Consider the following 17049-nt stretch of genomic DNA (forward strand, 5'->3'; position numbering starts at 1 on the left):
TTTTTTTATTGCCAGAGCGAAGAACTGCAAACCCCCCACTATGTTCCCCCAGATCCAAACCCACAACCGTCAACTTTCCGCAACGCCACTGCGCCACGGTGGCCTCAACGTTTATCAATATATCTTTATAACATTATGAACATTTTTCCTATTTAAATTACATCGTGAACTACTCTCTCTCTCTCACTCTCTTTAGCTCACAAATTGCATCATAATTTAATCTCACTCGACGGAACTCTTCATAAAAATCTACAACGAAAGTGATAACTGGGATAAACGTTCCGTATAAACTGATTTTGCCTCGAGGCTTTATCTTGGAATAAGATTGAAGCGTTTTATAGATAGATATTTTATTATTTTTCTTGTTATATATAGTTCATGCTGTAATACGGGACATCGCAGGGTAGGCAGAAGGAACCTGGGAACCTAGTTTATTCCGTCCGTTCGCCACTTTCTACCAATTTATGGAGGCGTTGCGTGTTACGTTCGCCTCGTTATCAGAATTACCTTTAAAATATCAGAAAAGTTGAGAAAATATCAAAAATAATAATTTTGTCCCTACCGTTACCTCTTGTCACTTAAATCACTAAGTTTAAGGAAGTTATTATAACTTTTGTCGCAATAATCTCACTAAAGTCGCTCTCAGAGAATGCCCGCGGCTGACTATTGAATGGCCGGAGATTTTTTGCTGATATTGAAGAAGTATAGGCAGATTTCTATAAGAAAGATGAAATTGCAATTTAATTCAGCTATTTGTTAAGAAAATTTCTTGTATTATTAAGTATTAAGCACTTATTGTTTTTTTTTTGTAACACCAGGATAAAAATAAAAAAAAATTAACTCTAGATTCAGAGCTATTAGCTTAACAAAATTCATTCATTCCAGTTCAGAAAATTTTGTATAATTGATGAACAAACTAATTTACAGACTGTAAAAAACTCTGCTGAGTGGTTTTTTCCTTTCTGTTTTGAAGACCAACTTAATCAATGTTTTCAGGATTTCCTTCTTTAAACTGCTTGCTGCTTTGCTTCTTGCTAGGGCCCCATGGAAGATGGTAACTCAAGCTTACACTAGCTAGCTAAGTCGACGTTCTAAAAGATACAAGCATTTATGCATCGTTTCCGCATTTTGTATGAAATTTTCCGTGTAATCAAAACTTTTACTCACTATACTTCCCGTTGACTTATCAACTTATTTCGCCGCGTAATCACAGGGGGTCACCCTTGGGTATTTCCCGTATACCTACAGTATTCAAATTTCACAAAAAGTGAGAACTTACATAGAAATAAAAGAAAAATCCTCAAAATGGATATTTATATTTATAATGCAGACTAGTGGCTTGAACAATATGATTTTTAATTTATTAATCTGTATCACTTTCATTCCCTAAAAATAATCTCATTTTCGAAACAATATCCATAACTATATTGAAAAGTAAAATTTCAAACAGTTCAATGAAAACGTATAAGTAAAATATGTACGTTGGCCCGTTCATTATCAAGAAATAACATATTTTTGATGGTTTAAAGAACAGATTATTTTTTCACTATCTCCTTTCTCTTGTAGAACCAAGAAAGAAATACAAAACAAAAATTGGCGATGAGCCAGTCATTTGCAAAAACGTTACAAATTTTGCTAATATCTAAACATAACAAGTGCTGGTCGCGGCTATCCATCATCCCTTATGTCAACATCATCGGGTTTTTCCTCTGATGACTCTACCCATTTATATCCATCAGAAATCTCTCTCTCTCATTACATATTCCTGTCATCTACACTCCCAACTATTTTATATTTCCTTGTCCATTCTTATATTATTTGGTTTTTATGAGCTCTTCTTTTTACTTTTAGGTATATTAGGATAAGCAACGACTTTTAAAGACTTACTGAGCTACCAACTATCATTAGTAAATGTTAAAGAAAAGTCTTATTATATGGGTGATGATTGATGGTGGCCGTAACTTTGTAATTGACCTAAGCCTAGGAAACTATTATCTACATTAAATTATTAGAACTTCTTATTCGACATTCCGTCTAACCAAAACAAGAAAATAAAAAAATCTGTCTCCTTAGCTAGAATTGAAGCCACAACCATTTCTCTTTACAGCCTCCTCTGGTCCGACCACAACGGCCATAATATATTTATATAAAGAAATAAAAATAAATATCATTAAACGTAGCCTTGACACAAATCTCTAGTATAATCTTTAGCAAAATACGCGACACGTTTCCGCTTCATCGAGCACCACGTCATATAAAAAATCATGAGTTTCCTGCGAAGCCATGCGCGTACAATGTGTGCTTTGCTCGTTCTAACGGGACAGTTAACTGATTTTGTGTTTTATATATTAAAAAAGAATACATTTTTTTAAATTATCAGCTTCACTCTGTACTCCACCAGGAACAAGGTAGACATGGGGAGAAGATCGGTAGCACAAAGGAAATCCAAAATAAATTTATTGCTCATATTATATTTTGAGGCCAGTCAGGGGGCAGGTGCACAGACGTGACTTGTCTGAAAATTGACAGATTGTAAACCTACAACCTGTATACCTGCAACCTGGAATCTAACCAGATTCCTACTCATTTTCATTTCTTTAAATGGTCTAGTAACGAGGAAAAGCGCAGGGTTCTGTCCATCAACACGCAATGTCTCCAGAATTCGGTGAAGGTGGTTCAGAAAATGGGGAAGAGAAATGTCTTAGTGGAAATGGAATGTCTTAACACTTGGTTAGGTGAATATAAAATAAAACCCAGCATCATTCCCTGTATTCCACATATATCAAGGAAGGCAGAGAGTCCTAAAGGAAAGACATTTTGAGCCCCACATTCCGCCCAATTTATGAGACATTACGCATTAAGTGGTGGAGCTGAACGCCGCGCTTCACCATCATCATTATCAGAGCTAGAATATGAAAAGCTGTACCGCTGTGTCACTACAGCCCCCATCAATCTAAAAGCTTAAAATCAATATGTCTTTATTCTTGCGTAGTTTATTGGAACATGTAGCCATTCCACTCGCGCTTTCATAGCAAATGAACCAATAAAATAAAATAAAACCTAAAGAGTATGTGTGGAGACGAGAGGTGTTTTTTCCTTTGCTGACTTTTACGACACGCGTAGAATAAAATGGTGATAAAATTGATATTTTCTGTTCTCACATCGCTTCGCTTCGTTCTCAAGTAGTATAGGTGTGTAGAGCAATTTATTTAAGTGTTACTTGTTTATTAGTGTAGGTTTGATTATAGCTCGAGGGAATTAATTATTCTTGCTTAGCCACTATGACTTGGTAGTATATTATTTCTGTTTGTCTTGATATATGCGAGTTTAAAACTAAAAAATATTTAAAAACAAGTTAAAATCAAAACAAAGTAATTATTTTTTGTACATACATTAGACACACGTTACACGTTATACATTAGATTTAGAAGATTTGAATGTGTTAATAAATATTATTGAACTACCAAAAACATTATATTTTTTTTCATAAATTTTACACAATTTATTTAAGTATAAAACACAGTGTAATTCTCTAATGTGAGTATCCGTAGCAAAGTGCTACGCCGTAGCGAGTTTCCATCCATTTAACAAGGTAATACTCACGCTAAGTGACTTTCTTCAAGTCCTACTACACTATTAAAGTTTAAAATAAAATATTAACATATAAAATGCAATAAATTAAGCGTAATAAGAATAATTTCTATATAATTCATGTTAATCCGTCGTAAGGCCGTTGTGGCGCAGCGGCACAAAGGTGTGACTGTCGAGGATCGTGGGATCGATTCCCACTCGAGGAAGTGAAATATAATAAATATTTCACTTTTTTACATTTATATTTCCATTTCTTCGCTCTGGTGTCGAGTTAAAGGGCGGGGTTGAGTTCTGCCATTCAACACACAGTGCCTCCAGAATTCGGCAGAATTTTCCTCTCTCTACTCTTATCGATGACTTTCAAATAAATAATATACATATGAGTACATTTAAATTCCATATACAGCCATACTATCTTTAATGACGTTCTACTATAATAATTATTATTTAGAATTGGGACACCCTAGTTCAATATCTTAAGTACCCGAGAGGACTCGAGCCCAAAGTTTACTAATCTTAGAGAGACTGTATACAACGATTCATTGTGCGTATGATTCCGTTGATCATCCCAAATTGGTTGATTGTTCGAGCGTAAATCTTATATTGTAGGTAATATATACTTGTATATTCGTATTTATATGTATGAATGTATTTTCAAATTTATATTTCAAATAGATTTTTTCCTATATAGCAGGGTTGGTAGTGGGAACTTAGTGTTAAAACACTCTGTTCTCCTCGCACCGTTCAATTTTCTTTATTGTGATGATGAGTTAGTCACTTCCCATTGCTCCACGATGGCCTCATATACTATTTATATTTTTCCTTTCCTTATATAAAGAAACATAAAAATGACAAAGTAACTGCAATATAGGAAAAGGAAAATTCTACAACATTGTAAAGATTAATATCACGTTATGAGAGTGGAAGCTCTTTAGTAAATTCCGTTGCCAAGTAGGAAAAAAATATTTTTCAGTATAAATGCGCTACGAGGCCGTCGTCGTAGCGTAGCTGTATAACGACCGTAAACGCGACGGTAGTGAGTTCGATTTCCATTTGTAGGCATGACTCATTTATATTTCATCGCTCTAGTAATAAGACAAGGTCTTAAAATTGGTCAGAGAGAGCTGAAAATTACATTGTTTTTTTTATAGAAGCCAAGAAATGTAGGTTTATACCCCGTATGTTCCAATTCTAAGCACTTTTTTATAAATTAAATATTTATAAGTAAACACTCCAGTCTTGTTTCCGTCCCCATAATATAAATAAATTAAATAAATCAGCTTCACGCTACGGCGTGAGGCATTACGTGTTGTGTTGTGTGTGAGTGGCGGAACTAAACACCGCACTTTTGCCTCAAAATGTGCCTGGAAATATTTAAATAAATATTTCCTTTCCTAACAACCAGCCGATTTACCAACCAACCCATAATATATTACATACATTATAAAAGTACAAAACATAACAATAACTTTTTTCCATACGAATGCCATCGAATATTTTCCTGAAGAAACCGTTTAAGCGATAAGGCCGTCTTGCTAAATATTTTCTTCTCTTCATATTATGTAACCCATTTTAATATGTATATTCTACTGCGGTAGTGCAATAAACCTTACTTGTATAATACACATTTATATGAAAATGTTAAAAATATTAGTGGATTTTTCTAACATTTATATATACATTCTTCCGTATAAATTATGTAAAATGGTGCTAAATTAAAAATATATTTAGATTTTATAAATGTGTACTTAAAAAGCTTATTTTCAAAGTAGATATAGTATATAGTAAAAAATATATATTTACACGGTATTTTATACATTTAGCCTTCGTAACTCAGTGGAAAAGTATCTGTCTGCAAGCATGTCTATTGTGCATTCGATTTCCATTTATTTCAACTCGTTTAATTTCCTCTTATATAATTTAAGTTGAAAATAGAATGCAATATATATATAAGTTGAATGTCTTAACACGAAACACATATCAATTCGGCTAAGTTAGAGAAGCTATATTCGAAATAACCACCACCAGGCAATGAGTCCACCTACCATCCCAAATACGAGAGGTTGCGTGTTGGGTGTCGATTATGCACCTAAACTAAGTAATTTTTTTTTTTTTTTTTTATGGAAGAAGGACAAGGCAAACGAGCGTTCGGGTCACCTGATGATGATCACCGCCGCCCACGACCCCGTGCAGCACCGGAGGAGCTACAGGTGCGTTGCCGGCCTTTAAGGTGGAGATAGACGCGCTTTTTGAAGGTACCCATATCGTACCGACCTGGAAACACTGCCGCGGGTAGGCCATTCCACAGTTCGGTGGCGCGTGGAAGGAAATGTCTACGAAACCGCACAGTAGTGGAGTGCCACGTATCCAGGTGGTGTGGATGGTATTTAAGTTTGTGACGTACTGTGCGGTTGGAAAATCCGGCGGCAGGTAACAAGTCGAACAGTTCTTCAGAACACTCACCATGAAAAATACGATAGAGAACGCACAGCGAGGAGACGTTTCTACGCAGAGCCAAAGTGTCAAGCCTTTCACAGCTTACTGGGTCCTTAATGATTCGAACAGCTCTACGTTGTATGCGATCAAATGGGTATTATAATAATTGATTCCCCCGGAGACGCTCGAACCAGCAACCACTGCGTTTACACTTCCATAATGGTTTAAATACCCCAAATCCTTTGAACATTAGCACTGGTGGCTCTGGTTAAAATTAAAACGTCAAGACTCAAGACCTCTCTAGGAGACGTGATAAATGAATTTCTGTGAATTCAATTATAGAGTCGATTAGCTTTTTTGTCCAGTTGGGACACCTGTCAACGTGATCGACGACGCTGGTTCCGAAGCCTCCGTCTTTAGTTGGGTATACATGTCTCCTTTTTTAGCTACATGCTTCTTTAGAAAACGAAATGAAATATTAAATATAGTGATTCCCTCGATTATGAATCGAACTTAAACATATTTCGTGGTCAGTCTGTCACTGCGCTACGATGGCGTTGGATATTATTTAGAGATTTTTATTATAGTTACCTGAAATGTTTTTAATAAAAAAAAAAATATTTCGTTTCTACGAATACGAGAATATCTTTCACATACGATACAATCGAATATATTTATATCTATTACTTTAGAAGCTTTTATTTAACTTGCCGTGTTTTGAAAATGTTTGCAAAATGCACTACGAAATCAATTAAATTAAAAATTAAAATAATAATTGAAAAAGTTTTTTTAATAACAAGCTTGCTTTAAAAAGGTTTTTTTTTAATAAATATTTTATTTCATTGAAGCTAATAGCTGTTAAATGATAATTTTACATGAAATAAACGTTTAATTTCTGGAAGCAATCAAAAGTTATTAAGCCAGAATGCTATATTTGATATAACCTCTTGAGACTGGGTTAGCTCTGGCTATGATAGCGTAATTACACATGTAGATTCTAGTACGTATATCAATGGGCGTCGTTCCTTATAATCTGCAACCACGACTCAGTGTGGGCGACAGTATCTAACTTTAGTAGATATAAAGACGAAGAAATGTTATATTATTTAAAATATGGTTAAAAATAACTTTATACGTTTAGATTTACTTAAATCAAGTCAGTCATGGCGCATGAATACAAGCGTGTGCCTATATCGCCTCAGATTGTGGGCACTCGAGGAAATAAATTATTTAATATTTTAATTTTCTCGGCGGCGTTGTGTTCCGCCACTCATGCCTCTAGAATTCGGCGGAAAGTGGGAAGCGGATTGTTTTAATACTAGGCTCCCTCTGCACCCTGCTGCACACTTAAAACAGTATAAAACAGAAAAAAACATACACTATGATTGAAAAAAACTACTAGAACACAGTAACTGAAAACTACTAACGTTTGTTTTCCACCACAAAAGCCTACTATAGAGTAAAAAATAATAATTAATCTTTGTTTTATCGCTATGCAACGCTCGGTGAGGGGTCACCTTTATCAACGAGAGGCTGGTGGTTGAATAGCAAAAGTTTTAAGTGCCTTTCTATTGAATGGCCCTAATTATAATGGAATTAGTGTTCGTACAGAAAAGTCATTGAATTTTTTTTTGTAAACTAAAAACGTCCATACAATACAAATAGTTATATCGTTATATACGAGTATGTTTACAAAGTGAAAACAAATATCATGATTAATGATAAATTTTCTATTTTCAGTATTTTTTGGGTTCCGTATGTTAAAAGATATTTCTGAACCTTATAGGAACATTTCAGTGTTTCTCGTCCGTTTGTCAAGACTTTTTATCTCTAAATTGCGTGAAGGTATCAAGTTGAAATTAAAATCAAGTATTTAGATCTATGATCTATTGAAGTACTGAAAAAATTAGGCTTCTAAGTTAACGCAATCGAAAGATACAAGGGTCATAATCAGAAAAAGTGTCCTTTTTGTGTCTTTTCTTGTCCCGCTACTTTGAATGTGTTTTAAAAATACAATTTTAAAGATAATTTAAATATTTTGCCATTTACGATAAATTTATTTATTAATTTAAAGATTTTTGTAATATTTTAAATGTATTATGGCAAATAATAGTATTTGTTGTTAGTTGCAAAAAACCTTTCAAAATGCTTCCATACAATTTTTCGTGTCCCATTCACCACTTTACTTTTTAAGAATTGATTAGTTACGAATGTTTATGGTTTTATTTGATTTCAGATATTTTTATATTACTTTACTTTATGCATAATATTAAATAGAACTACTTTTATTGATACATTATTTAATAAATAATATATATTAGTTATAAGATAGATAAGATATAAGTAAGCAATTATTACAAGAACGGAAGGAACTATTACAAGGGAAAAATAAAAATTATTATAATCGCCACAAGATAGCAGAATTAAGCAAAAAGATAAACGAACAACTTAGAAAAGAACGAAAAACAAAAAGATTAGCGACATTAAAGAGACATATAGAAAAAACAGGAGGAATAAAGAAGGCGCTAAAAGAAATGAATTACAAAAAGGACTGGATTCTACATATGAAAAATAAAAATAGTAAAACAACAAACAATAGACCAGAAATACTACAAATTGCTACAGAATACTACCAAAATTTATATCAAAGCCATAATGGAGAACACGTAATAAAGGAAGATACGTCATTAAATGAAGAGGAGATTACACCAATTTTAAAGGAAGAAACAATAAAATCTATTCAAACACAAAAATTAGATAAGGCACCAGGATCAGATTTAATCACAAATGAACTACTAAAAACTGCACTACCAGTGTTAGCATCAAGACTTACAGAACTGTTCAACGAGATTCTCCAAACGGAAACCATCCCGGAAGATTGGACTAAATCCACAATCATACTGCTTCATAAGAAAGGTGACAAGGACGATATAGGAAACTACAGGCCGATCAGTCTAATGTCCAATATTTATAAAATATTCTCAAAAATAATACTTAAAAGAATTACTAACACATTAGATTTAAATCAACCTAAAGAACAAGCTGGTTTCCGTAGTAAATTCTCAACTATAGATCACATTCACACTCTAAGACAAATACTACAGAAATACAGAGAATATAATAAAACGTATTACATAGGGTTTGTTGATTTTAACAAAGCATTCGATACATTGAAGCACGAGTATATTTGGGATGCTTTGAAAAAGCAAGGAGTGCAAGAAAAATACATACGAATAATTAAAAACGTCTATACAGCGAGCACTGCACAAGTCCAACTTGAATCTATGGGCAAAGAATTTCCTATAAGAAGGGGTGTACGCCAAGGAGACCCTATATCTCCCAAATTATTTTCAGCAGTGCTGGAGATGATCTTCAGAAACCTAAACTGGACCAAAAGAGGCCTAAATATAAATGGCGAAAATCTAAACAATTTACGTTTTGCAGATGATTTGATTTTGTTCTCAGAGGACGCTGGAACTCTGGGGTTAATGCTTCAGCAACTATCTGATGAAAGTGCTAAGGCAGGACTGACAATGAATCTAATTAAAACCAAAATTATGACGAACGCCCAACAAACAGTAACTAATGAAAAAATAATAGTAAATAACGAAAGTATAGAATATGTAAAAGAATATATATACTTGGGCCAACTGATATCTACAGATAATTGCATGAAAAAGGAATTAGAACGAAGAATAACGAATTCTTGGAAACGATTTTGGTCTCTGAGGGAAATAATGAAAGATAAAGATATGCCAATGAAAGGAAAAAAGAAAATATTTGAAATATGCATTATGCCATGCTTACTATACGGTTGCCAGACATGGGCGTTGACAGAAGCACAAGAAAGCAAATTAAAAGTCTGCCAAAATGCAATGGAACGGAGTGTTTTAGGTATAAAAAGGAAAGACAGAGTAAACTTACGAGAAATTAAAAAGAAAACAAATTTTAAAAATGTACACACAACTTACAGACAGCTTAAATGGCGTTGGACGGGACATATGTTAAGGGAAAGTAAAGAAAAATGGACTAAGTTAGTAACCGAATGGTACCCAAGAAACAGCAAAAGAAATAAAGGCAGACAACCAAAGAGATGGGAAGATGACATCAAAAAAATAGCTGGTCCAGTATGGACCCGTCTAGCAAAAGACAGGAAAATATGGAACTCTTTAGAGGAGGCCTTTGTCGACAGACAAGCTGTTTCACACAAATATCTAGTTGCCGATGAATAAACAAAAAAAAAAAAAAAAAACAAACAAATAAAATTAATTAGATTATTATTATTGAAAAAATATTGATATTAATTATTAAAAATCAATTTAGTTTGTAGAAAAGGCAAGTTATATATTAATTGTAAAGAACAGCAATAAAGGCTATTTTATTTTATTTTTTATTATATATTAGTTAAATAAATTTGTCCCAAAATATTGTCTTTTTGTTACTCAGGGTTAATAACGTACAATTAAATTATGAATGCAATTATTTTGGATGGTGTTTAATATTATTTTTTGTTGTGGCACCATAATTCTAAAAGTCAATGCTGTCGTAGCTACAACCAGTAGTGTTCTCGCAGCAGTTGAGGGGTTCAAATGTTTTAGAGAGAATGCGTGAAATTATATCTCAGGGTTATAAACGGCTTTTATTTTGGTAAGTATTCTATAATTTCGTTTTCTTGTTTATGTTATTTGCTTCTTTTTACAAAATCTCAAAAAAGAACTTCAGTGCTTGCAGATGCAACACATGGCTTATGAGCAAATATTTAAAAGGGTTAGAATTTCTCAGATTTCATTCTCACTTTCGTTATATTTCGTTACGTAACGAAATTGAGAAAATATGAAGCCTAGTTCACAATTACGGTACCAATGTTTTCTTATATATGTTTATAATAAAATTGTATCGAACCGGTGCGTGTATATAGAAGATATGTATATAAGAAAAAAAAATTGCTGGCATATGAAAAAAACTATTAGTGACTTTTCATAACGTAAAGTAACCAAAAATAATGATTTTTAAGTTTTTTGCTTGTTTGTTTGTTTGTCTATGTGTTTGTGCACGCAAATCTCAGAAAGAGCTGAACCGATTTAGTTAAAAATATTTTTTTATTCTTCCTAAAATTAGTTGTTATTTTGTGATTATTATTTTTTGATAAATATTTTTGTATTTTCAGTAAGCGTCATGGCTCCTATGTCAAATGCTGAAACACATAGAAGATATAGAGAACGTCTTAAAAAGACCAATCCTATTAAATATGGAGATATGCGGAATAAACACTTACATAGAATTAAACTTAATTCCAGTGATAACGACTCAAATTTTGATATATTTTAAAGTGGATTTAATTTTATAATTAACTTTGTGATCTCTAACTAGAAATATAAGTTTATTACATTACGAACTACTATTATTATACTGTTAATATTGTCACTTTGTTATGTTTTCTTCTTACATTTATAATCTGTTAATTCAACGATTGAATCTTTAAAATTTTAATCTGTGTCTCATTAAATAAAAAAAACAATAGTTTTATTCATATAATATCCTTATTTTGTTGTGTATAATGCCTTATGACATCAGTTTCGTAACAAACATTATCAGTGTTGTTACCTATCAGTTACGTTACGAATTCGAAAATGTCCACTTTTCTGATTATGACCCACAAGCATTTAAATTTTGTTTTTGCTGTATTTTGTATGTAATTCATCGTAATTAAGGTCGAGAAAACGTTAATTTTTTTTTTAATTTTTACTGTCTATACTAACCGTTGCTTATACTAAAATGCTAACCTTGAACCAAGCCATTGTAGAGTCATCATATAGCACCACCCACTCTTCCGACCATGTGCTCCACAAGTACTTCCCTGAAACAATAAGTATCCATTGATTATCCACATTTTTTTTCCACATTGGAGGGTAAGCAGAGGGAACCTGGGAACCTAATATTAACCACTCCGTTATAATTAAGATTCTGCCGTTCCCGACTTACAAATAATACGAAATACTATTGTCAATTGAAGACACTTCAACTTAAACGAAACTGCCTACCCAAAGTCTAACATATTGGTTGTTAAAGTTGACCTTTTAAAATTAATATCATGTACGGGTAGAATTTACTATAATAATTAAACACTTATTTCACTAAAGGCACTCTCGTAAGGGTATCTTATATTATAACTTTACACTCCTCATTTATTATAGTGTAGTACCATCAGTAATACAGTTACTTCCACATTGATGTAGATTAAAGGGGGTACAGAAGTATATGAGTGACATCTACTATTTACTGTAAACCCCCCCGTATAGTACCCCTGGTACATTGGGGTACACAGTGTATACATATTGATATAATATCTTCACATAAAGCTTCACCCCCTGTATTCCGCACAAAGCAAGCAGAAGGAACCCAGAAACCTAGTGTTAAGATACATCATTTCCTTTAAGAAACCCCCACTTTCAGTCTAATTCTGGAAGCGATGCGTGTTAATTGGTGGATACGCTTATGCTCCTGCACCACTACTGGCTATCGTCATCATTATAGTTCAAGACATAAGGTAAATAAACAAACAAACCTACACCAAACATTTAATATCTAATTTTCGACATAGTTAACAGGATATTAGATTTAGTGATATGTGAAATGAACACGAATTGAAACATCACAAAGCGGTATCAACAAACCGCATCGCACTCAGGTTATTGCGAAGATTGCATCAGCTCGCGTTTGCTGTGCGGGGCAAATTAGATTGCAGGTACGCCTCCGGTGTACCGTGTGGTGTGGTATGGTGGGGTGTGGTGTGGTATTGTATGGTATGGCGTGGAGTGGCGTGGTGTGGTTTGGTGTGGCGTAGTGTGGTGTGGTATGGTATTTGGTACTGTTTTTTTAGTGGTCGTATTTGAATTGGATTTAGATAACTTTTTTGGAAAGGAAACTATAAAAACATACAAATTTATTATAATTATAATTTTCCGCTCTGTTCTTCGTATAGCAGGGTAGGCAGAGGGAACCTTATGTTAAAACACTCTGTTCCCCGCTTTATTGCGTATTGAGCGGGACCGAACACCAACGAAGCTATAAAAAATGAGAATATTAAATGTTTAATTTCCTAGAGTGGTAATCGAACCCACAACCTGTCACATTCACAATCACACGCTTGTGTCCCAGCGCCACGACTGGCCTCTATAAGTAAGTTAAATGTGTTTTAATAAATAAATAAATAATGTCATCAATCAACACGCCTCTGCGCTCAGCCCTTAATTGAAGAGCACTAATTAAGTAACAAAAATTAAGAGATTTTAAATTTTATATCTACAAGCTTTTTACAAATATTTTACTAGACATTTAATATTTTCTCGCTTTGGTGACTAGGTAAAGTGTAGTTAAGCTCTGCCACTCTACAGGCAATGTCTTAATGGAAACGAAGTGTCGCTAGATCCTCAGGTTCGCTCTACTACCTACCCTCCTAACTACGGCATACAACGTGAGGCGTGCTAAGTGGATAAGATTTCTTACAAGATTTTGTATCCTCAACAAAAATATAAGGGAAAAATGTAAAAAAATACTTAACAAACAAGTACGTACTGAACAAGTGTTCGAACAAATAAAAAGTAATTCATTGTTTCTACTCCAATGTCTTTTATTGCAAACGATGTGCCCGTCCCTAAAGCAAGCGGCACGTGTTCACTTTATTTACTGGAAAAAAAAAACATGGAGTATTCTTGTTATATGTATATTTATTTTGAAAAATACTTTTCCAGGGCTTATAGTGGTATTCCGGGTTATAATTTCCTTTTTTAAAATTTTCCTTTTAAGAATTGTAGTGGTAAAGGAGAGTGCATTCACTATCTGAGCAATTTACAGGATATTGCGTGTTACGTGGCGTAACTCAACACTGCGCATTGTATAAGGGGACGCCAACCCCAACGCACGAAGTACAAGTTTGATTACATTTTTATCTTTTATTTAATTTCATCATCATCATCATATCAGCTTTTCGACGGCCACTGTTGAACATAGGCCTACGCCAAGAATTTTCACGCCGATCGGTCTTGCGTTGCCTGCATCCAGCGGCTTCTCTACCGACCAAGCGTCGTCTATTTCGAAGCCACTCGAAAATCTTTCCATTCCAATGGCCATAGATTTTTCTTGCTATGTCCTGCCCACTGCCGCTTCAGCCTTGTTATCCTACTGATGTAATCATTTCTTATTCCATTACGCAGAGAAATACCGAGAGTTAGTTACTCTTTCCATTGCCGTAGTGTGACACTGAGCCTTCTGAAGAAACAACGATTAAACCACGTTAGCAGCCACGTCTGGCTCCAGTATGTCATCACTGGCAAAACGCACTGGTCGAAGACTGAACTGACTGAGACACTGAGGTATTTTGGATACGAAGATCCTCCAGAACGCTGCCCACCCGAGCTGGATTGGACGAGAGATGATGAAGACAGAGATTTTAATTTATTACAAGAATATACTTTTATTAAATTAGTGAATCAATTTTACATTTTTAAATATAAATTATTATAAAAAAGATACATTTAAAAATATAAAAAACCACTCTTCCGAGGGCGGGACAAGGGTCCAAGCCATCGGTGGCTAGGGCTCCAGAGAGAGGAACCGCCGCACAATACGTGCCGTCTCAAGTAATACTGCCTTCTGTATCCGGTTTTTCTTACAATATTATTAGCATACATACTAAACGTAAACATAAAACACTATATCAAGAGACAAGAAATCTAAATAAAGAAAATTATATTATTTATAGACATGATTTTTCTTAGAAATAATAGAAAATATGAAAATAATCCCGAACAGTCCGGTTCGGATGGAACTTATTTTATGATATACAATCAAAGCTCGTCGTAAACATTACCCTTTTGTGACTGGTGTTAATAAGTGACGAAACTTTTATATGGAAAGAAATAGGGTTTTTTATTTGTTAGTGTTAGTAAATCTTTTATTATTCTGAAATCTAGATACAATGTAAGCCCGAAAGTTTTATATGAACTTCTGTTTGTATATTATAATAATTTATCTAAAATCTATATCCTAATTAACTTTTTAAATGGCAATAGTTCCTAGCACTATAATTTAAAGTTAGTAAACATAAAATTTCTATTCTTAGATAGATTATTATTTAGTCATCGTATTATATAATTTATATTAAAAAAATCAATAAAGAAAATTCTCAAATATTTCTAATACGTAACTGAAAATTTTCTGACTCCTAGCTATATTGTTTTTATAGTCTATTTCGTCAATCTTTTCTTACATCATATAATAGTAGAGTTGAAGTAGAAAATTTTAAAAACGTGCATTTTTAACTTACGTTTGTATCGTAGCATATAGCCGCCTTTGATCTGTGTACCTCCATGTTCTGGAACAAAGAGAATCAAAATGAAATATTTATATAACATTGTACCCTATAACAAAAATCTAACGATACCTTATAAATATCACTCATTTTACATAACATGACACAGAGAACGTGGGTGACATGACACAGAGAACGTGGAAGACACTCTGTTCCCATTCAGACACTTTCATTCCGGACTTCCCGCTGAATTCTTAATACATTCAGTGTAGAGAGGAACTAGTATTATTTTGATTTAACTACTCGAATCTTAAAGCAGATACGGATCTTTTATTTCGTGATTGAGATAAGTAAATAAAAGTAATTTTAATACAATCATCGCTCCCCACTTTCTGCGAAATACTGGAGGTATTGGGTGTTGAGTGGAGGAACTCTACGCTGCAATTTGACATTACAGTCAAGGAATGAAAATATTAAATATTTTATTATATTATTTTAAAACCAAAACTATCCCCTTAAAACAAAGAGCTAGCTATAATTTATCTTCATCTACTAAGTGTACTATACTATACATTTCTCTTAAAGTTCAACCGTAAACTGCTGTGCGACGCCATTTTATTATCTAAACTTTAAGTCTTAACTAGATGTCTGCGTCCACACTTTTAAAATATACTCGTAGCAACAAAATATATACGTTTTCATATAAAATGAGTAAAAACAACAAACTGCAGTACTTAGCAGTTTTCTTTGTCTCGACATATAAAAATCTGCTATTGAACAAACAAGTATTATTTTGTATTTTTATAAAAGTTTTATTATTTTGCACAAAAATAGAAACGTTCTTAAACAATTCCAAATGTAGTATGAATAGAATTATTGTTTTTAACAATGTTATTTAAAATTTTGCGAATATTCAAATAGAACTCGACTATAATTCTTTTTTTTTTCAGCTTGCAGTAGGCAGAGGAAAGCTAGAGTTACGACACTGCGAAGGAATAAAAATATTAAATATTTCATTTCTTCGAATGGGGATCGAACTTCCAACTTGTCGCCTTTAACAGTATGGAGACAATGCTTGATTGTAAAGGCCAGTGACCGGCCGGCCTGGAAGTAAGGCCAGTCGTGGCGCAGAGGCACAAGCGTGCGACTGCAAGCGCGACAGGTTGTGGGTTCGATTCCCACTTGAAGAAATTACATATTTGAAATTTTCAGCTTTAGTAACGAGACTAGGCGCAGCGTTGAGTTTAGTCACTCAACACTCAATGCATTCAGAATTCACCAGAAAGAGGAGAACGGAAGTGTCTTATTGAGGACTGAATAATAATAATATCTTAAGACTTAGATCTTAAATTCCCTCTGCTTATCCTATTATTTGTGGGATAGTGAAGCTAAAAAAAAAGAATCCAAGAACCCCGTCATAATAGGCTATAGGACTATTTGGATCTACAGATACTCTACAGTTATTTATTTTTATATTTATTGCTAATGAACAATAAAAAAGTAAAAAAAAAATTTTAAGTTAAACGGTTTTATATTGCAGATAAATGTACTAAAAGCTAAAAAATAATTTCATAGAAATTATGATTACTAAAATTTAATCGTGGGGCACGTCCAATATCTACAATTGAAAGACATAGCGTGAGACTTCACCCACCTAGTGGTAAGTAGCAAGTGTCCCCACGATTTTATTTTAGTAATCATAATTTCTATGA

General features: G+C 33.5%; 1 protein-coding gene across 1 annotated transcript in view; it reads right to left on the reverse strand.

Moving 5' to 3' along the window:
• The window catches only part of LOC146536640 (uncharacterized), a 67729-nt gene that overhangs the window by 21258 nt on the left and 29422 nt on the right, over positions 1–17049 (reverse strand). Inside the window, exons 3-4 of the mRNA XM_085189136.1 lie at positions 15353–15400; positions 11811–11884 (exon numbers count right to left, since the gene is read on the reverse strand). Of these exons, the coding sequence (XP_085045262.1) occupies positions 11811–11884; positions 15353–15400 (122 nt within the window). The remainder of the gene's footprint in view (positions 1–11810; positions 11885–15352; positions 15401–17049) is intronic.

The sequence above is a fragment of the Heliconius melpomene genome, chromosome 8 (genome assembly GCF_056956725.1).
Source record: "Heliconius melpomene rosina isolate 202511_hmr_F chromosome 8, ASM5695672v1, whole genome shotgun sequence".
Classification (NCBI taxonomy): Eukaryota; Metazoa; Arthropoda; class Insecta; order Lepidoptera; family Nymphalidae; genus Heliconius; species Heliconius melpomene.